The following is a 22,112-nucleotide window of genomic DNA, read 5'->3' as shown; positions in this document are numbered from 1 at the left end:
GTGGTTGACACTGGCAGGAGAAGCTGAAAGAAGATTTCCTCTGTCATCCATTACTGCCAGCTGCACTATTCTGTGAAATTATAACCCACAATAAATGCCTTTTTTACATAATGGAAGTTCAGACCTGTTTTACCATGCAATAAGTCATGATATTAAACATTTATGATTCAAAAAGTTGAACATGGTCACCGTCTGCATGTAAGTGTTCATCAAAAGCTTGAATTGTTCACACAAATGTCCTTTAGAACAACAGCATCATATCACAATGTCCATGAAAAGACTAAACCCAACGATGTTTTTATCATTGCAGGAAGCCTCTACTTCCAGAAATCATGCTCTTGTTTTAAGAAATCCTTGAAGCAAAAATTTGACATTAGGGATATTGGTGGAGAGTTAGATGAGAAGACTGATACCTGTACAGCAAGTATGAAGCCAGTAGTTGGTTATCCTAGCTTAGCACAAAGACTGGAAATGGGGAAACAGCTACCCTGGCTCTGTCCTTTAGTAACATAATCTGTCTACCAGCACCTCCAAAATGTCATTTTTACACTTAAATTTACACTTAATTAGTGAGCTTTCCAGGTGCTAGAATGTAGATTTTGTCTCCTTTGGACAGCTTTCCCAGGTTATCAAGTACAAGAGAGCAGGTGTAAAAGTAGTTATCTTTCTCCAAATTAGCACTCGTGGAGGGCTTAACAGCAAGTCCTATCTATGGAAAAGACAGAAAAGACATGAATAGACTTTTGGAATAAGCACAAAATAATGCCCCAATTATAAAACAAGAGAGGTGAGATAGGTTATTGTCTAAATAACTGTGTGTATGCTTAAGGCTATGTACTCTCTAAAACATATTCACTGTCCAGGCAATTTTCGTAAAGTAAAACAACTATATATTTGTTTTTTATTTGGCCTACTTTCTATTTTATTTCTCTAATTCAAAATTTCTTTATCAAGAGTTTTTCCAAAAATGTGGATGTTAGTGCCTGATAATACTAAAGCTATTAATAGGCCTAATTTAATATTTTTAGCCATGCTTTAGGATTGGCAATGACGTCTGTGGGTTCACCACCTTTCCTCCAGACGACTATCAGCTATTGAATGGATTGCTATATGTACAAACATTTATGTCCCTCTTAAGAGGAATTGCAACAACTCTGATGATCCCTTTTCTCTAGCACCATCGCCAATATTTAAATTTGTGTCAGCATGCTAACACGCTAAATCAAGAAAATTAATATGGTAAGCATTATACCTGCTAAACATCAGCATGTTAGCATTGTCATTGTGAGCATGATGTTAGCATTTAGCTGAAAGCACCACTAAGGGAGTGTGTCTATGCTCCCAGGGTCTTTCCCAGCTTAATATCCTTTTAATATGACACATTGCGAGAACTTTCAAATGGTTTTATGTTCTGTGCGATGTTTTTCTCCTAGGTCAAATGTTCAAATGTTATCCCTAGGTCAATTTAGAAATCCTCACCTAAAGCTTATACAACTTACTGCTTACTGATATTATAGTCCTTGAAACCTACGCCCTCAAATTTATGGACAGTTTTCACATTGATTTCTCCACAGTGGCTGAGCATATTTTTACCATTCAAACTGCATTTGAAATATCTAATTCCCTTAATTCTTTTGCAATTTGAACTGCTAAGTTATAAAAAGACACACATGCTCATAGGACCCTGGGAACACAGGAATGGCCCATACCTACAGACTCACAGAGAAACTAGCATGGCTGTAGACTCTTTTAGTCTTGTTCTCTAAATAGTGAGATCCTGTTGCTTGTGCAAATAGCAGATTTTCCTGCTAGACTGGGAGACAACAAGGATTTCTGCAGCTATACGCTGGACCATGACCCAACTAAACCTCTATGGCACTGCTTCACAATATCTCCATTATTTGATTTCAACAAACTCGGTGTATTAACAGTGACCACATTTGTACACTGAACTTCCCTCTATGGATCATGGCAGTATGTTGTCTCAGAGCAGTGCACGATCAGCTTTATACAGATCTTCTTTGTGCGTCTTGAATTAGACTGAAAAGTTGTAGAGCAGCAAATAAAGAGTTCTGAAGGAAAGATCCTGTTAAGGACAATGTGGGTTGTTGATGATGATGATTTATCTGCTCTAAACTATGAGTGTAAGGAGTGAGGGAGCTTTCGTCAGAGAGGAGAAAAGTAATGAAGAGAAAAGAGGAACAAGGAAAGGTGAGAGCAAAATAAGGTGTGAAAGTGATGAATAATTTGTGAGCTGGAAGACAAAAAATATTAAAAGGCCGCTCAACCAAACTTCTCTAAACTTTAATGTGTGTGTGTGTGTGTGTTTCATGTTTTTAAATCCCAATGGGGATTTGAATGCACCCCAACCATAACCACCACCACACCAAAATCAAGATCCCCTCAGGTAGAGACTGCTTTTTGTTGACTTGGTTATAGAGTTCAGGTTACAGTTAAGTTAAGGGTAAGGATAGGGTAAGGGTTAAGATTAAGAAAGTGGTTTAGATGGTTAAGGTTAGGTGAAGGGGCTAGGGAAAGCATTATGTCAAGGGGATTTCCCTACGTGGATAGTGGAACAAACATATATATGTATATGCAAATGTAAGTGTATGTGAATGTGTCCTTGCACTTGCAAACAACAATGCATGTGTGCATCACCATCATCATCATCATCATCATCATCGTGGCGAGAGTTAATCTGTTGAGGGGGTGTGCTGATTCCGGGACACATTGTCACATTTTCATCCTGGCGTTTTCCCCATTCTGCCCCTTTCCTGAATCATACCTCAACATATCCCACCACAACCCCAGCTCACACAAACACACACCCACACCTACAGCTCATTTACCCACCTCTCTGTATAACATGGCCCATTATAGCTACCTTCTGCACATGAGAAAAGTGACTGGGTGCGAGGAGTGAACACAGTTGATACCGATGACCTTCAGCAAACACACTCACACTTTCACATGGATTACTTCACACACTTACGCACACACACAGACATGCAACAACTTCTACCTCCCTTTCCTGAGGGGTTTTACAGGAGCACTATGATGTGATTCTCTTCTATAACTTTTTCCTGACTGTTAACTTGTTTGTCCAAAGATGCCAAAGCTCCTATGTATAAAGACTGCTCTGATGATATTAACCACATTAATGCTTATAATTCTCCCATTTTCTGTGCCTTTAGTTTGAAAGTAAAATATTGTTTGTGTAAAAGTTAAATTCAGTAGGCTATTGATGCAAGACTAGATGAATGCATTGTAGCAATACTATACTACCATCAGTTTTTGTGCTTTATGCACCTTTATACTCAAACCACTAAGTAAAGGTTTCTACTATCTCTTATCATCTGTATACATTGTGTTGCGCTTATGTGGCAGCTCACTTACTTTTGTCCATTAATTTGTATTCCTTTGTGGAATCCTTAGCAACCAAAGACAACAGTGAAACAACAAAGAAAACTCCCACACACTATTTGATTTTTTCTTTATATTTTATTAAAGCAAAACACTATCCAAACAAGTCTTTTCATTGAAAAATACACAATCTAACAGCGTTACAGTATCTGTCATGTTCTATGCAGAAACTCACAGTCATGGTTCAGGTTGATGGGAATGGACTTATTAACATATGGGAGTTGACAAGGACCATGTGGCCCCCATGAATGATGCAGATCACAATCAGGTTTGTTTGACACTGTGTTAAACAGATTGTTGAGTAAGTTATATCCCATTTTCTAAAAACACACAATGGAGTCAGAAAGGTTCTCTAATAAAGGACAGCTTTAATATGCGAGAGATGGTTTTATGCATGACAGCTTGATTGTGGTCCGCACCATAAAGACCTCATTTGTTCAGAAAATACTGAAAAAGCAAACTGATACACAGAGTCTCATGCATTTCTGAAACTATACAGTTTTGAAACAGTTGTGGGTCCTTGAGACATAAAATACTTTCAATCAGAGCTAAAAAGAAATACACACATCCTCATCGGTGTCGCACACACAGTCACCGATTGCAGGTCAAAGTTTAATGTAACAGGAGACCTGAGGCTTCAAACAACACAAGGAGCTGTGTAGGATTCAGCCCTGGTGTTGTTTTTATCTTGTTCTGTGTCAGTTTGGACATCCAGACTAACAGACAGAGGCCCTATTCTTTAAGGGAAAACAGGCACATACACAGGCACTCATTTTAAGAAGAGACATGATCAAATTGGTCTTCTCAGGTCCTTTGGTTATTAGTCTGCAACAGTCTAATCCCACTCACACAACAAAAACTGATAACCCTTTTTTGGTTGTGAGCATTTATTTCTCTGCCCATGTTGAAAGTGAGCTCTCATATGTTTAAATAACTCATATCAATTTTTAGATTTTCCATTTTCCCAGTCTGGGAAACAAGTGTTAAGATTGTCTGAGAGAGGAAAAGACAAGAGTGGAGAACATGAAAGACGAAAAGGAGTTTCCACATTGCCTTCCATTTACAACCTAATCTATCTATCACCTCAAGCTCTCATTTACTAAATGGTACTAAAATGAAATATAAAAACCCAGCTAGTTTACCCTACAGAGCTGTTTGCGATGGGTGTATGTACAGTGATGATGTGTGGTATGTACAAGCGTGGGTGAAGGTGGTGGTTTGCTGGCATCTCTGGGATCACACAAGATTTTGAATCAGAAGGAGAGAGGAGAGCCGCTCTTGGCTGCAGATCTGATGATCCTCTCATCCTTTTCTGCCTTTAGATGAATATCTTAAGCTCACTCTTCTCACATGTTATTAATTTTCTTTTCACATCTGCCTATTATTATTTCCTTTTCTTTTCTTTCCTCCCAAGCCTCTCATTATCTGTGTTAATCTGTGTGAATCCGCATCTTTCTCCTACTTCTGGTATCATTAATCACCACTTTTATTCATGATAAATTAGCGAGGAATAACATCAGCGGTGATTGGACGGTGAGCACTAGTTGGTATAGAAAATAGCTGTAGACGAGTCACAACGCCTGCGTTGTTTACAAAAAATGTCTGTGGACACCACCAGCTGTCTGCGTGTTGTGTCTCCATCATTTCATGATGTTGCTGTAGGTTTCTGCCTTTGTACGGTCACTATCACAGTTTTCATGATGTGATCCCTGATTTTTAAAGCCCGTACCAATAAGCAGCAGCTACTTCAACACTGAAATCCTGTCCTGCTCTACATCAATTTAACTTATCTCTGCTCTTTAAAACAGCCCCCTGCTGCCTCTCCTGTCTCCCTGTGTCAGTGTAGCATCCCCTGCAAGTCGAGGAGTTAACTGAAAGGAATCAAGATCCAGGTTTTTGTTAGAGTTGGAAAGAGCAGGGGGAGAAATCGGAAGATAAAAAAGGGTATGGAGGAGAAAACAGTTCAGCCAAAAAGGAAATGGAGAGTGATTGCAACTATGGAGAGGGAGAGAAGGTGGAGGAGGGATGGGGTGCTGGGAAAGGAGGAGGATGATGGGAAGGCTGAGTTGTCATAGCCTGGGGGGCACTCCAGCTCAAAGCAGCGGATGGAGGCGTCTTCGTTGCCGTAGTTGGCCCAGTATTCTTCTTGGTCCAGCTTGGGGAGTGCCACCTCATCTTCTGACAGTTCATACTTGGAGGAGAAGGTTTCAGATGGGGTTTTGGGGAGGTACTGAGGCTTCACGGCAGAGAAGGGGAAGGCCTTCACCGTCTCTGTGCTCTTCTGATACGAAGCCTTGGATGAAGAAGCGGGCTTGTTCTTGGAGAACCACCAGCGGGTCTTGGTGCTGAAGGTGGTCGTGGTGCTGCCAGCCAGAGAGCCGGGGTCAGGCAGAGGGCAGAGGGCGAAGTCCAACTCCCGGAGGAATCTGAGGTCCTGGCCACGACGTTGGGATGGAGAGGTGCACATAAGCTCAGAGGAGGAGATGCGGGCCTTACGGAACCACTCCCACAGGGGACGAGCCTCACAGCCGCAGGACCAGGGGTTACCATTGAGGCGGAGGAACTGGATGCCTTGGGTGTCTTTCATGGCCTGGCCCGGCAGCTCGGCCAGGGAGTTGTTGAACAAGTAAAGGATGGTCAGGCGGCCCAGGTCACGGAAAGCCCGACGGTTGACCTGCCTGATGCGGTTGTCATGGAGAAGGAGGCGGTCCAGGTTGACCAGGCCTCTGAACACATTCTCAGAGAGGGCACGGATGCGGTTTCCATGCAGGAAGAGATGAGTGAGGTTGACCAGATCTGAAAACAGGTCATCCTGCAGAAAGTGCAGCTGATTGTCCTATAGCAAAGACAAAATACAAGAAGATTTAGTGTTGTGGTAAAAACACATCTTTTAAGTTGTACAATAAATGCTTATTTTGGGATTTCAGATACTTTACATTGTATGTAAAGGAGACTATAAATCTAGAATCGATTAGAAGCTCTTAGCCATATGAGTAACATATAATTAAATTTTTTGAAATCACTCAAGTGGAGTCCATCATCTCTATTTCAATCAGTGATTACTATCAGCTGTGATGGGAGGAAAAACGTCCCTCACTTCCTCTGACATTACCATACATGTACACTTGGGGAATGTCCAATTTGAAAGTAGCTTTACAGTGACCTCTTCCACCTGAAACCATGCTGAATGTGGGAGAGATTTTATCATTCCCTGAAAAGCCATCTTGGCAGGGACTCCATCATCCAGCAGCTGTGATCTCACTATTAGCTGCCAAAACGCTGACAACAACTCTGGCAACAAATACAGGTGACGTCTTGAGAAATCTCTGCAAGCTAATATTCATAGTGTACTGAAATGAAGGAAATTAATCCAAAGGATTATAGTAAGCATTAAAATGTGTGGCAAAACAGATTTTTAATTATTTGTGCTTCAAAGATATTTGGTTTTACAGTGTTGGGTTTTAAGTGCTAAATAAAGCTGAGAGTTGAGTATTTTATTGTCTTGTTAACATAATTTTGTCAGAACTTATGTTTAATGAAAGAGAGTATTCACACAACTGTAGATGGATCTTCTGTGGTAAATGTGTGAAGCTTTCATCAGTTTGTATCCTGATGTTTAGGTGAAATGTTTAATAATTTTCTGTCAGTCGGCTGCAGGTTTGCTTTAAGAGGCGAGTATGTCGTGGTCTTCTTTTATTCTATCCACTGGTAAGATCGGCCTCTACCATGGTCCTTGTTAGAGTTATGTTTGATCATTGTGTTCCATATGACTTGCAGCTAGAACTGCTGCTGAGAAGAAATGTGTGGGCACCTTCTCCTTTTTGTGTATTATACATGGAGTATTTGGCGGCCACTCACTTTGCAAACACTTATCGTACTGAAGATCTGTAATTAGTTCCTTTCAATCAATCTGAAAGCAATCAGTTGTGCTATTGTGATGGTAACAGAATTTCAAATTGTGTTTTTCCACAGTTAATTAGTTAAATTGTTCCTGCTGAGGTGTGATGCTTTGGTTCTACATGTTATGGGTGTTGTTATATACATCATATTATAGTTTGCATTTTTGTGACTGTGTAACTCACTGAACCTACTGAAACAATCCTTTAACATGCACAGTATAAAAGCATCTGTATATGTGCGGGTGTGCAGCCTGTAACGTGACTGATGTATCATTAGAAAAATTCTGCAACAGAAGTGTGTATTCCTGCAGGCATCACGTGCACATGCATGACTATCAAGAATGTATCTTTGCATGTGTGTGACTTTAGGTGTGTGTGTGTGTGTGTGTGTGTGTGTGCAGGCTTTACCTGCAGGTAGAGGAACTGCAGGCTGTACAGCTTGTGGAAGAGGTCATGGGGGAGAGCGGCCAACTTGCAGCGATGCATGTGCAAGCTTTGCAGCTTCTCCAAGCCCCTGAAGGCTCCACCTTCCAGGCGCTGCAGCGGGTTATCGCCCAGATCCAGCTCCTCCAGAACCCTGAGGTTACTGAAGGCCCCGGCCTCGATCCATGTGATGTTGTTGCCATATAGCCAAAGCACCTACACAGTATGAAGAGAAAATCATGGAATAAGAGAGGAGAAATAAAAGTGATTGTGAATGTCTGCAAATATTGCTGGGAAATTCAACAGATGCAAACACATGCACACACACACTGCCATTTTATACCTGTGTCTCAAAGCCAAAAGAGTCTGCGCGAAGCTCTGTGATGCGGTTGTTCTGCAGGAAAACACGTTGTGAGTCATATGGCACCCCAGCCGGGACTATTGTGATGTTCTGGGACTGGCAGCTGACCGTCATGGGTGTGGGGTAACACACGCACAGCTTGGGACATGCCTCCACCCCGCCTGGCTTCACCACCACCAGCCACAAAATCAGCCATAGACACAGTCCACCTGGAGAAAGACAGAGAGAAAGAAGAGGTTAATTCTCATGATAAAAAAAGGAACACAACTTAAGGTTGGGGTGCAGCTTTTTGGCGCTCAGTCTGTCAAGCCTGTTTCTGTTGTCAGTAATCCATTTTAGCACTGCTGTGCTGTGCTCTCACCCTTGACTTGTTGATGGTCCCCCGAACTTTAGGGGTTCATAAATAATTCACATTACAGAAATCATTCACCCATTCATATCCACCAGATCACTTTACATAGGTCTTCATGGCTGGTGTGACTAGGATAGGCTACATAACTCTGGATTTCAACTAGAGTAAAACAAATAACCCATCACAAATAGTCTGTAAAGACCTTTAAGAGATATAAAACAACAGGCATAATAAATAAACCTCGTGGCTATCAAAAACATGTTTCCCTTGAGATGTTTGCCAGGCAGAGTGGACAGGAAAAACCTGCAACCAGACCTGGATCAGTGTCTGTTCTTATCAATATTGCAACAGCTTCTTGGCATAGCTCGGATAACGGCACACAAAAGTGGCCAATGCGGGAGAAGTATATGCATGAAATAATAATTAAGTTCCCATTCATCTGCTGTTTGCAAGATTTTCCAACGGGTCACCTCTTGACCTCTTAACAAGTTGGACTATTAGCGCGCTGGATGCTGGGGGAGAACTTGAGCTTTTGAGTGGAATAAGACACCTTTCTAGTCTTCGTAGCCCAAAGTCGCCATGAGGTGAGGAATAAAGTTCAGAATCGTGCCAGAACAACTCATATCTGCATCTCTCCATGGCTAAAGGAGATCGGGGGGCTTTACAGAAGAGCCAAAACATATTTTTACATATAACTAACTTTTATCACGTGTTGTAAATTAATTTTCATAAAGGCCTAGATAACGATATCACATAAATTCAAACTTAGTTTTCCTCTAAATCTTTGAATCTTTAAAATGTAAAAGTGCGCACTCTGGCTGTGTGCTTCATTCTTCAAAATCTTCAACATCCATATAGGCAATTTAAATTTCAACAAATGTTGAACAATGTGTAAGTCTTGGTAAACTATTTAAAACATGAAACAAAATGACGTCTAGTTCAGCTTTTTACCACAGACACACAAGGCTGCTAATGGACCTACCCAGAATAACATGTAATTTTAAAGTTTAAAATTGGTTTGCTCCTCAAATAACTTGTTGAAAATCTAAAGAAATGCACACAAGTGAAAGCCAACTAGGTTAACTCACAGAAAAACATTTGCAAAATCAAAAGCCGTCAAACTGCAGGTGCAGGATGGAGATGCTACTCACTCTTAAAGTTGTGGGCGCTGGAGCCCCTCATGGTCCAACGAGTCTGCATCTCGAACCAAAGCCGAAAGCGAGTTAGCCTGCGCGGCGTGGAAGTGCCTGCTTGCTGCTATCTCTGCTGAGGTTCAGCTCTGGTGAGCGAGTCGCTGGGGCTGCAGGTTGTGACGAGCTGGAGTCTCGGGTTGCTGTTTATACCCGCGGCTGGTTCGTCGCCCACAGCCGTGGGCAGCGGAGGATCCTCTCTACGTCAGCCCGGGAGGAGGGGGGAGAGTCACCGGAGGAAGCACAAGAAAGGCAGTGGCAGGCCGGGTTTTGTCACTGTCTTCACTGTGGCGTTACCTAAGAAAGTAAGGCATCACTGTCTGTCAAAAGAAACATTGTTTCTTGCTTGATTGATTAGGCTATTTATGATGAGGTAATTAGAGGCACCTTAAACTCAGACTTCATTTTAACAAATGTTAGAATTTCTTTCTGAACACGAAAAAAGTATCCTACACATTTTCTCATCCTTTAAAGAGATGTACCCTAAATTAACTTTTAGTAGTCTGATAAACTCATCATTTAAGACAAAGTGCAGTGTGGGAGGAAGCGGACTGACTGGAGGTGGGATGAAGGTTTTTGGTGACAACAAACTAAGATTTTTCTGGGAAATGGTTATCAAGAGTGTTTGTGTTTGTTTTTGTGTGGTACCACTGTGGCACATGCACTCACAAGGGGCTTGGGGGAGGATTGGAGGCGAGAAAAGTCATTTGGCATTAAAGCCAAAAACTCATCTGTCTCATTTAGTGTAGGCCAGTCTGGAAATAGGCCAACAGCCGCCTACAAGTCAGAAGAACAGATGATCATGAAAGGGAAACCCAGCGGTGGAGCGAAATTATCCAACGCAGCATATGGACTCAGGAGTGGAGATGACATGCCACTGACAAATTTCAGTGGGACAGCACATAATGTACATACAATTACATATGACACCATCAAATACGCTTCTATTGTTCTACATTCATCAAATCAACAAAATCCAAGATGGCTTATGTAGCATTTATTATACTGTAAATGCTGTCATGTGTAGAAGTAGCACGGTATTTCTTTGCACAGAGGATGCCATCAACTCATTGACACTGATGGCGAAGGATGAATAAGTCACACTTTGGGTCTAATTATACCCTGGATGCACCTTCTCCAGCAAGTGGTTTGCTGGAGAAGGTGCGGTGCTGCACGTGGGATGGGACGTGGGACAGGACACGGAGGTCTTCCTTATGTGAAACAAACAGTGTCAGGGTAGTGGTGGGCCGGGTTTACTCATTACTGAGTCCTCCCTTCATGACACAGGTCAAGGCCAGGTTCACCATGATGCACATCATCTGTTCCCAAATGAACACACACTCACCAAAACCTGCTTCATGGAAGGTCATCTGCATCTCCAAGCTGTGAGCGCAGTGCGGGGCATAAGTTGCGCGTCTGGAATCACACTGTTTCTTGGCTTACCAATCAGGCATTAGTTGCCTCCACGGGGGGCTGTGGAACAGATAAGGTCGCGTGTATGTGTGTATGTGTGTGTGTGTGCCTTCATATAATGTATTCACACTGTTCTTGGCCCCAGGATAGCTGGGGGAGGCAGCCAGCTCACCAAACAGACTCCATCTTCAGGGAGACTGTGGGAGTGTGTGTGTGTGTGTGTGTGTGTGTGTGTGAAATGTAATAATGAACCATCCAAACACATAAGCAGGATGCATGAATGTATGTACAGGACAACATACACACACACACACATACAGATCCCCTCCCTCCCTTACATCCTCTCAACAGCCTGCTGTGTCAAAGTGAATCACGGGCACACTGGCATTTGAACTGGTGTAAACACAGCATGTTCAAAGGATCTGTCCTGATCCTAAAAAAAATGTGTTGCTGTCTCCGTCCATAACCCCCACTTACAAACACAAACACTCACACTCACACGCACGCACACACACACACACACACACAGTGCTGAAGACCTTGTGTGGACAGAGGGTGTGTTTCTGCCCAGTGGGTACATCAGGGTCGAGAGGCAAGAAAACAGCAGAAGCTGACCTTGAAAACTGAATGTTGGCTTGTTTTACCACGTGAATGTCTTTCTCAAATTGACTTTCTGAAAGTTTTACGTGTTTTTTTGTTTCTTGCCTCCTCAGAGAGCTTTGGCTGGGTCCCCACTCGGCCCGACTGAGGTATTTCCAAGTGAAACAGAACACTTTTAGTCTACCTGAACTGTGATTATACATGTTTAAACAATCTGCAGTTGTCAGGTCCCAGAACCTTAATGTCGGCTGGTAACTAAATGCCAAAGTGTTTCACATTCTTCAAATCCAAGTAATTAAATGCAGCGTGAGGTTGAAATGTGTAGTAAAGAGTATGAATCAGACTAAATGTGGGTGTCATTTGGGACATCAAAGGTCTGACAAGCAATTGTTAACGAGATTATGAATCATCTGATATTTAGTTGCTGTGTCAGAAGATAAGCTTGTGTGTGTAAAGTTCTAATTTTCAAACATTTAAAGTATACGCTTTTTTAGGTTGTTAAAGGCCTCAAAATTGTAGTTGAAAGTGATGTGGGCGACAGAATTCATTATTTGAGAGAAATTAATTTAGGATTATTTTTCAGTAATGTCAATCTGAAATCCCATTTATCTTCGGTTTTGCAAACACAGAGAGGCAAAGTAAGAGATTGAGACATTGTGATTATGTGTGTGCTGTATAAAGACTAGCAGCCACAAAAAAGGGGACAAAAAAGTGAAGTAAAGATATAATAATTGGCCAAAAGTATGTGGACACCAACACATTATGTTCATATGTGATTATTGAACATACCATTCAAGACAAGTCAGTTTTCAGTCAGCCACAAGAGCATTGGTGAGGTCCAGCATTGATGTTCATAAGGTTCACAGTCAGTGACAGACAGACATATATAGCAATTGTTAAGTCGCTTTGAATAAAACATCAGCTAAATGAGTAAATGCAAAAGTTACATTATTATACATTATATTGTAGGATTATTATTACTGATGTGTAAGTAGCAATTACTGTTGTAGTTTGTCCGGGTAGTGCTAATTAACAATGGCTAGGTAGTTTTTTTTATCTGAAAAGTAATTAACTTTTGCTTACCTAATAAACGTTGTGGAATGAAATGTATGATATTTTCCTGTGAAAATAGCAAAAGTATACCATAGAATTCAGGAAGTCTTGCTTGATATTAAAGTGGTGCAGACAAACATGGGAAAAAACCTAAATAATCTAATAAATGTATTGTTTGAGCATATAGGCAATCAAATAAACCAATGTGAATTGAGTCTAGGTTTTCATCACGGTCTCTGATCTATGTTGATTGCCTATATGATCTATTTCAGCAGGACAAAGTTACGTGTTTTTTTCCTTGATTGTCGGTACCACATAATGTTGAGCAAGACTTCCTGGATCCTGTTTTTTGTACTTTCACCTAAAGAACACCTGTCGGATCAGCCATTAGAGCTATGCATTCCTTCTTCCAGTACAAGTACCTCAGTATTCTACCAAAAAAGTACAGCAGTTAATGTACTTACTTACTTTCCACCACTAAAACAAACCATGATAAATACCCCCAGACCAAACTGCACTAGGTATGTTAACATAGGTGTCCATATAGTGTAATTAATTTTTTGTCGCATTTGTTTTTGCCTCATTAGAAATTACAATGAATAGAATCATAAAAGTCACTGTGTTCATTTGCCTTGAGCTTTTGGTGTGCCTAGTTTCAAGTTAGACCCCTAAATTGAGCATCAACAAGCTCATTGAGCGTGTTGTAGCCTGTTGAGCCAGTCATTCATTCTGTTTCAGAGATCATTTGCTTCCCGACCAGCTCTTCCCCGCAGCAGATGGAAAACAGCACACTAAAGTGAGACCATTGCAGTTTTTCTCCATTTGCTCCAATCAAAGCGAACAGACATGAGTTAGTTGGCACATTTTGAGTAAGCCTGTCAAAATCTGTGTGTCATAAAGACATCCTCAGTCCCTGCGACAGATTCAGCCCGATTTAAAAAAAAAAGATAAACAACAACACATAACAAGTCACCTCATTAACACACTGGCTTATTTTTAAACTCTACTCACGCCTTCGATCTTATTTCTGTAATTCATTTGTTTATGCAAGTCTGTATTTTGACATGGCAGAGATTGTGAGGTTGTGATCACTGATGACGGAGATGCAGGGGAAGAACCAGAACCTGTCACCATGCACATGTTCCTGCACACACTCGATGTGACAGACTTTGTGGAGTTGCATCAAGTTTTTCTGGGCTCACTGTGTTGTCACAACAGCAGGTGTGCAGAGAACTTGAGAGAGGCTGTTGTGGGGGAGTGTCCCTGTAATTTCAGGTTTAAACCCTGCCAGAGCTTTTTTCCCCCACGCAGACGTTTCTGCCCCGTGTGAAACCTCTTCACTGCTATCACAACATGGCAACGCCTACCCAGAACACCAAGAGCCTCAGTATGACTGGAGACACCACACTGTCCTCTGAGGCTGCTGTGACAAATCCTGCAGGTTTGGACTTCACCCATAGAGTCAGATCTTTCCTTGTAAGAGTTAGCATTGCGTTAGCAACAGTATTGGACTCACAATGGGCAGTTAATAACTAAATTGAAGCAGCAGAACTCTATAGCTCTGAGTGTATGTGCTCCTTTCTGTATCTAACTGCCCAGGCTCAGCAGTAGCATGTGTGTGTGTGTGAGCAAGCTCGTGTGCTTTGGGAGCAAAGGGAGGGAGCACAGTAAGATAGCATCAAAAACACTTGCAAAGGAAAATATAGAAGCAGATTTTGTGAAAATTGTATTACAAAACATACATCAATATAGTCCATCACAGTAACAATGTCCTGTTTCTAGCACGGAGCACAAACAACACCAGTTTATTCCACAAAAGTCAGGTTATGGATGAAATGGCATGATCAAGCGGAGTGCTTGCAAAGGACACAGAGAGGAGGAGCAGGCAGTCAGGAAATTTCCCAGACCCAGGTGCAGTAGGAAAGAGAGCCAAGAGATGATGTGAAGCCAAGAAACAGAGCTATAAAAGGAGGTCCAGAAGGAGGTGAAAGTCAGTCGTTACATGGTTTTCATGTCGACTCGGGTCTCTGTTCTGGTAACAGAATGGGGCTCTATTTTGCACCGATCTCTGACACACTCTGGTGGAACTTTTGTATTCTAATTGGTGTCTGTTTGTGTTGATAATAAAAATGTTGGTAAAAGTTCAAGCTTTCTTATCTGGCCTAAGTCTTGAATTTTTACACGACATTAACATCCCATCCAGATCTCCTAACCACCTATTCCTTCCAAGGCCTCAGTGAGGCCTTTGTGTCAGTGTAGTTCTCTACACATCTTCTCTACACGTTGATTCACAAATCCTTCCCTTAGGTTACGTAAAACACTCTTATGCTACACTAATTTATAGGAGTACAACTAAACTATTAACAAGCAAATTATGAACAGCAAACCTTCTGTGTGAGATCTCAAATCCCGGGGATTGTTATCTGCAGTCTGTTCTTTGTCAAACAGCTGCATTGGCCATTTCTCCTTAATTCACTTCATGTACAGTTGCAAACAAATGTTATCAGGACACAGGTAAATGTTACACAAGAGACCAAAATCAAATAGCAAACTTTCATGCAGTCAATTTTTCCCGATGTCAAATGGTATTTCTTTTATATAATTTAGTCATTCAAATATTAAATCAAAACTGTTTAATTCTTACTTATTATTTCTTTCAAATTTAAAGGCTGGTTTTTGCTCCTGAGGGAAAGTTGAAAAAAACAGATGGTTAATTGGGGTTTTAAACTATTCTTTACGCTCAGAACATAATAAACACTTGCCAAACAGTGGATCACTTCACATATATGATGTATGTATATTTTTATATTTGTCTATATGCATATATATTTATGATATAAATGTCTGAATAGAAAAATCAAGTGCTCATTTGTTTGTGATTCAAATGAATTAAATCAAACATTTATTGAAAATTTTTTAAATTGTAAATTTTAAACTGAGGAAAATTGTATCGTGATAATTACCATTATTGTTTTATTGCCCTAACATGTCTTTTTATTTTGTCCATGTGTAGCGCTCCAGATAACTGCTGTCTTCCCACTAACAGTTGCCCCCTCTCTCCTGAGAGAAAGATCCTTCACTGTTATTCTGTATTTTTTTCTCTAACTATATCCCACAAGAATGCGCCACAGTCACAGGACAAATTTTTGTGCAGTAAAATAACCTGAAACTTCTTAAATGTTCAAACTTCACCAATTTAGCATTGATCTTCCATAAAGTTGGATTACGAGTGAGAGTATACTAAATACTGGTAGAAAAGTATTTGACTGAGTAATCCGACATTTAGTCCCCAAATTTCCCCTAATGCAACTCAATAGCATCTTTTGATAGAGCCTCTTTCCTTGTAAATGCCCACATCCTTCATGTTCATGTTTGTAATGCAGGCTTTGTCATCTCATATCAATGATGATATAACCAGCGTTATTTTTTCAGGCTTCAGAAAGCTCCTTTCAGAGCCACATACACAACTGATTTCACAGGCTGAGTACTACTCCTAATGATAAGTAAACTGATGTTGGTATGTAAGATCTGTAGAGTGCCCCTTGAATGTGTCATTGTTGGTGATGAAAGACATAAATCTACAAATGAATATACTTGAGAGCATCTTGTTATTTATCCAACACACACCAGAGAGTCAAGTGTTTGGAACTTAATTTTCTGATCCTCCTGAAAGTGAACACAACAAATGTTTCTGCTTTAATATTTGACATACATTATGAGCATGTCAGAATAATTTTAAAAGTTAATGAAAATGAGTTTCAGACCGTGCCCTAATCTAAAACAGCTCTTACAAAAGCTAACAGTCTGTCAACTGCTGCTTTAAATGCAAAACCTAACAATACATTTTGAATAAGACTTTGTGCAGCTGATGTTGCATTCAATCCATTCCAATCAAGTGAAAACCACTGGGGAACACTGGGGAAAACACAGGGAATTCAGGGTTCAGCCTTTAGATATCACTTGAATGTTTATTTTAATAGTAAAAGTAAACATCAAAATGTAATAATGCCCTTTACTACATCCTAAAGTTCATATCAAAAGATACATTTCATGTGGTGCAGCACAATGAGTTTGCATATTAATAGAAATGTTTCCACCATTTGAGCACCACAAAATATACAGTCGACCTACAACAAACATGCTGGTTAAAAAAGGTACATATTTCCCTTTGTAATCCATTACATATGATCACTTGTCTTTTCATTAAAAAACAGAATCCTTCATGGCACCAAATCCTTCTACTGAACTTCACAGACAACAACACCTGAGATGTCATATGTTACTGTAGGTTAATGTTTGGGGCCAATAGTGAGATTAGCAGCTAACACCTAAACTAATAGGCCAGCAGGTGGCAGAGCTGTGTTGCCTGTTGTAATTGAACAGTACAGTACAGGACAGTATCTGAACTCACATGGTAAAGCAATCAGTGAGACATCAGAAGGCAAACAGGACCTTTGTCCTGACAAAGCGGCTTCACTGAGCTGTTTTTACACCAAAGAATTAGCATAGAGCTATTTTCTTTTACACTGTACATGTCACTGATCGGAAGTGTCCCTCATGCAGTCACTAGACTTAACACTGTTGGTCGTATACCAACAGTGATAAAAAAAAAAGAAAAGAAATATATATATATATAGAGCGAGAGAGAGAGAGAGAGAGAGAGAGAGAGAGAGAGAGAGAGAGAGAGAGAGAGAGAGAGAGATAACATGAAGAGGTCCACAGCGATATAAACATTACAGTAACATCTTCAGCTTTTTTACAATAAAGTTATCTTTTGGCACTCTGAAACCACCATAACCATGGTGTGATAGGTGACTAGCGTTAACACAGAATATAAAAAAATGCTTATGTTAAATTGTATAAAAGAAGAAAAACGAGACACATCACAGTCATGGATAAGTAGAATGACAGCAGCCAGAATTAGGAATTTTAACTGTACACAGAACAAACAAAGCTCACAGTTGCTAGAGATGTTTGCTTTCCAAACAGGATCTGTATGGCAACACAACATAGACATACAAAACACTATTAATCAAACAAACTGAAGAGGTAACACTGGTGATATTAAGGCCTTTTTAAGTGCGAGTTCATGGTCTGATTTTAAAGACTTTAAGAGGAGGCGTTGCTCTTGGATCGCTGGGAGGCAAGACTTCGACAGTGCAGGTAAACAGAGAGCGGATGGATGAAGGCGAGCAGGCTGAGCAGCGTCAGACCGATGTTCACCTGCAGACACACAAAGGAAGCAGTGAGAGGACAGTTAGATACATAGATAAAGATGGTGATAACGGTTGGAGATGGACCAGGGTGGGTGGGATTTAGAGTTGTGTTATGTACTCACATATAAAGGGTCTCCATTCAACACTCCTTTCACCAGGGCAAAGAAGGGATACTGTAGCAGAGAAAACACTGCAGACAGAGCCATGACCAGACCATACAGCTTCCCAAAGTGGCGTGATGGGAAACTACACACACACAAACACACACACACAGTGATAACATGGCAAAGAGAAGGAAGTGGTGAAAAATAAGTGGTGAGAGTAGTAGGGAACACAACCATTTCTCATCGATATAATGTATACACATATAACACATTGCAATGTAGTTATAAGCAGATATAAGATATGTTAAGGACATTATTCTTGTCATACTTGAGTTTAAGTCATTTCTAGAAATGTTTTCATTTATTTGTTATGACAATTTTTTTATTGGTTCCTCTACTTTTGTCTCAACTCCAATGTTTTTTCATTTTAGCATTCAACAAATTAATGTCTACATTGTGGTAAATTGTAAAGTTCTTTGGGAACACCTATCAACACAGTAAATGAATAAACTGAACTAGAAAACAATGAGTTTTCTGTTGTTTTCAGATATGCTGCCCACATATTTTTAACATCTGTAGTCCACAAAGACTTTTGTTCATGTCAGCATTTGTGTGTGTGTGTGTGTGAGTGTGTGTGTGTGTGTGTGTGTGTGTGTGTATGTGTGTCTGTTTGATACTCACGCTACACTGATAAAGGCCGCATTGCCGCCGTAGAGGAAGGAGCGGTTGAGCACCTGCAGGATGAAGGTGAGGTACTGTAGCGGCAGGTACGGGGTGGTGGCACAAACTGAGAACAACACGCACTGCAGCGCCGTCAGGAAGAGGGAAAGCACAGATGCCCGCAGGTCTGCTTCCCGTTCACTCTCCCCTACAGACACACACACGCACACACAAATGAAAACACACACCTCGGTCGTCAAATAATACAAACACAATAAAATGTAACAAAAGTAACAAAGTAAGTAAGTACTCATTTTGCAGAATGGTAGGCTACATTTCAGAATAATATATACCTATTATATAACTGTATAAGAATGGTGTATATCACACCCCCTTTTGGGAGAAATAATCATGCTTCTGCATAAGGACAAAAACAGGATGATGCCTTTTGTGTAGCTGTTTGTTAAAAAAATAAACATATGAATCCAGATAACATTTGAGGCTTATAACAATATGAATGTTCAGTGTCAGTGTGGTAAATAGCTAAATGACGTCAGTGGCAGTTAATGGATAGCTAGCTTGAGTGGGAGGCTGCTGGAGTAAAGTCATACAGGATAGCAGCATCAGACTGTCTTCTCCAACTAATTCTCAGCCTAGCTCAAACAGTTGATCATTCCCCCAAAAAGTAGCCATATGTGCTGTTCTGATGTATTAGTATACAGATTACCTGCAGCCCGAGATTTGCCCTTGTGTCTGTCCATTATGAGACCGTTCCAGGGAGCACACAGCACGCCGCACAGCTGCGTTATAGCAAAGGCATTGGTGTACTGGCTCACTGCAGGCACACACGCAAGGATAAGATGGTTATAGGAAAAAAAGAGTCCAACAACAGCTCAACAAGTCTGCCAGGATATGAGATAACAGATCACAAAGGCAGACAGAGGGCCACTTTTTAGTTAAATGAGAGGGTTTTTTTCATTATTAATCCCACTGCATGTTAAGACAATTATTTTCAACTTAAAAACATAAGCTTTCCTCTTGGTACATTCTTTTTGTGAGATTGGGCTATAATACCATAGAGGCCATAGTTAGCCATAGTTAGCCATAGAACCATTGTTTGTTCTGTTTGTTCTTTTATATGATTGATGAAGAGCTTTTACAGCACTTTCCTGCTCACATAATATTACTTCAGTCACATCCCCTTTTATAAGTATTCACTTCCCTTCTGGCACAGGATTGTGAAAATGTAGTAAGGAAGGTTTAAGCAAACATTTGTCATTGCTTAGACAAAGTGACAACATGATTGCGCTGTTGTTGTGAGTGTGTGTATGTTTACCCAGCGAAGGCTCTCCTGCTGTCAGACGATGCAGCATGGGGTTGAGGGTGCCGATAAACAGGTAATGTCTGAGCTGCATCACCGACAACCAAAGCAGGTGCCACACAAAGAACCAGGAGAGAAAACACTCCCGGAAACTCTTCTCTGAGAGAGGCAAGGGAAGACCAGAGAGGTGAATGAAGAGGAGGAAAGAACAAAGATGAATAACAAAGATGAAACAAGAAAGTTATTAAGAAAAGATTCTGGTGAAATAGGACATGTGATTACTTTATTCTGTTAGATCTCACTATGCATTAATCTACGCCACAGTAAGCACACACCTTGTTTCACAGGGACGTCCTTGTCGAGTGGCGTTTCCTCTACGGTCCTCTCTGCGCTACCGTTCGCTGTTGTCTGCTCTGTCTGTTTACCACAAGTTATCCTGACAAAAGTCAATGGTCACAGTAGGTCAGCCGTACACTGAGGGCATTGTGGGAGTTCTTTGTAATTATTTATTTTGTGAGGCTTTCAAGTTCCAACCCGCAGTAATCACATAACAGTATATGAAGGATATTTCCAGGAGATGATGATGTGAAATCAAACTGTGCTGGTAAAATAAAAAAAAAATCTTTGATTCATCAATTGTTTGTTTACCTTTCAAAATTTGGAACTGAATTAATAATCAATCCGATTTTTTGGATGATGAAAGCTCAGTGTTTCTTTCATGGATTTTATAAAAATATGCAGATTTAAAAAAAAGATCAGATTGGTTCAAAATGTTTTTTGACACAGACTTTATGTCCCATCACACCTAATACCTGTTTTTCTTGCTGTTAAGAGTACACTGATCAGTACTGCAAACTTTAAAGTATGCTTTACACAGTAAACAAGGTATTCTAGCGAGCTCCCACTTAAGACATGTCTGTATTTTTCCATTTTTATTACATTTTCAATCATTTTCTAAATATCTGTAACAAACACAGATAAATTCACAGATTATTTAAATTTCTTGAAGATAAAAACAGTAAATAACGAGCCTATTTACACTTGACATGTATGAAGTGTTGTCGTACCCGTATGTGTAATGATCAGGCAGCGGGTAGGGAATGAATTTTCTGGGCAGCAGGAAGAAAGTCCTGACCAGATGAATGATGCCGCATGCGGACAGAAAGAAGAAGGAAGAGCGGAGAGAGATGCCAGACTCGTGTAACAACTGCGAGAAGAAGAGAAGAACGGGTGGAGCTCAGGACAACATGGTATATGTATATCCAGTAGATTTAATTCACAAGAGCAGTGTGCTAATATTTCTCACCTTGATGACGAGGAAGAGTGCTGAGGAAGAGTCGAAGGCCCCGTTGTAGAGAGTGATGATGGTGGAGCGATGTGAGCCGAACAGGTTTCCTACCTGTAGGAGAGAAATTTAAGGAGAGAAATTTGAATTGATGAAAACAGATGAATGTTGTATTTATGTGCTTATGTGTCTGTGGGACTTATGGAAAATGTTATTTTTTGCATCTACCTTTGTGTTTTTCAGTGTAAAATAAGTTCTTGCTTAGTTGAATTTCCTGTTTGAATATGTAGATGTGGTTTTTGGATTGACAGCTACACTTTTTAAACTCATTAAACATCACAGTTTTCCCGATGGGCTTTGTATGTTGATTTCCCACATGATCAATTGCTTGGCCTGAGAAAAGTACTGCAGGCAACAGAAGTGCACAAAGAGCAGACTTTGTCTCATTTGTGTTCTTGTTAAATGATGACCTGAGGACACGAAACATCATGCAAGAAATAGAAAATATGAGCATCCACAGTTGTTAGAGTCAGCTGTAACATCTTACTTCATGTCACCATTTCTTTAGACTATACGGGACTGAGAAAGTGCAGGACAAAGATAAAGTCTTCTTCACCTGAAGTTGCAAAAGCCACCATCAAGCTACCCATGGTGTACAGAAATCTGGTGGAAAAAAGAAAAGTGTTATCATCATATAATTTTATTGGCATAATGGGAGTGCCACATTGCTAGGCACTAGAGCGAGGGTGACGTTAAATGTTTTCGAGAACAAAGAATTTAAGATGGGAAAATTGGTCTTTAAATGAATAAAA

The 22,112-nt window shown here is 40.5% G+C and overlaps 2 protein-coding genes across 2 annotated transcripts; both read right to left on the bottom strand.

The window, feature by feature from the left end:
* Positions 1–3,481: 3,481 nt before the first annotated feature.
* Positions 3,482–9,813, bottom strand: rtn4rl2b (reticulon 4 receptor-like 2b). The gene is made up of 4 exons (XM_046031235.1): positions 9,610–9,813; positions 8,089–8,315; positions 7,731–7,961; positions 3,482–6,259 (listed from the first exon to the last, which is right to left on the bottom strand). Exons 1-4 carry the CDS (start codon positions 9,656–9,658, stop codon positions 5,387–5,389), a joined length of 1,380 nt encoding a protein of 459 aa, XP_045887191.1. The 5' UTR covers positions 9,659–9,813; the 3' UTR covers positions 3,482–5,386.
* Positions 9,814–16,655: 6,842 nt separating this feature from the next.
* On the bottom strand, positions 16,656–21,414 carry slc43a3b (solute carrier family 43 member 3b; the record flags this gene model as incomplete). Its single annotated transcript, XM_046031615.1, is given in 8 exon segments — positions 16,656–17,937; positions 18,053–18,176; positions 18,716–18,902; positions 19,422–19,529; positions 20,031–20,174; positions 20,351–20,451; positions 21,083–21,222; positions 21,322–21,414. Coding segments are annotated over 8 exon segments (1,011 nt in total), but the record flags the coding sequence as incomplete, so codon positions are not given.
* Between the last annotated feature and the right edge of the window lie 698 nt (positions 21,415–22,112).

This window comes from Micropterus dolomieu, linkage group LG19, assembly GCF_021292245.1.
Source record: "Micropterus dolomieu isolate WLL.071019.BEF.003 ecotype Adirondacks linkage group LG19, ASM2129224v1, whole genome shotgun sequence".
Classification (NCBI taxonomy): Eukaryota; Metazoa; Chordata; class Actinopteri; order Centrarchiformes; family Centrarchidae; genus Micropterus; species Micropterus dolomieu.
The sequence above is the reverse complement of the archived record's forward strand: the minus strand, read 5'-3'. Positions and strand labels throughout refer to the sequence as shown.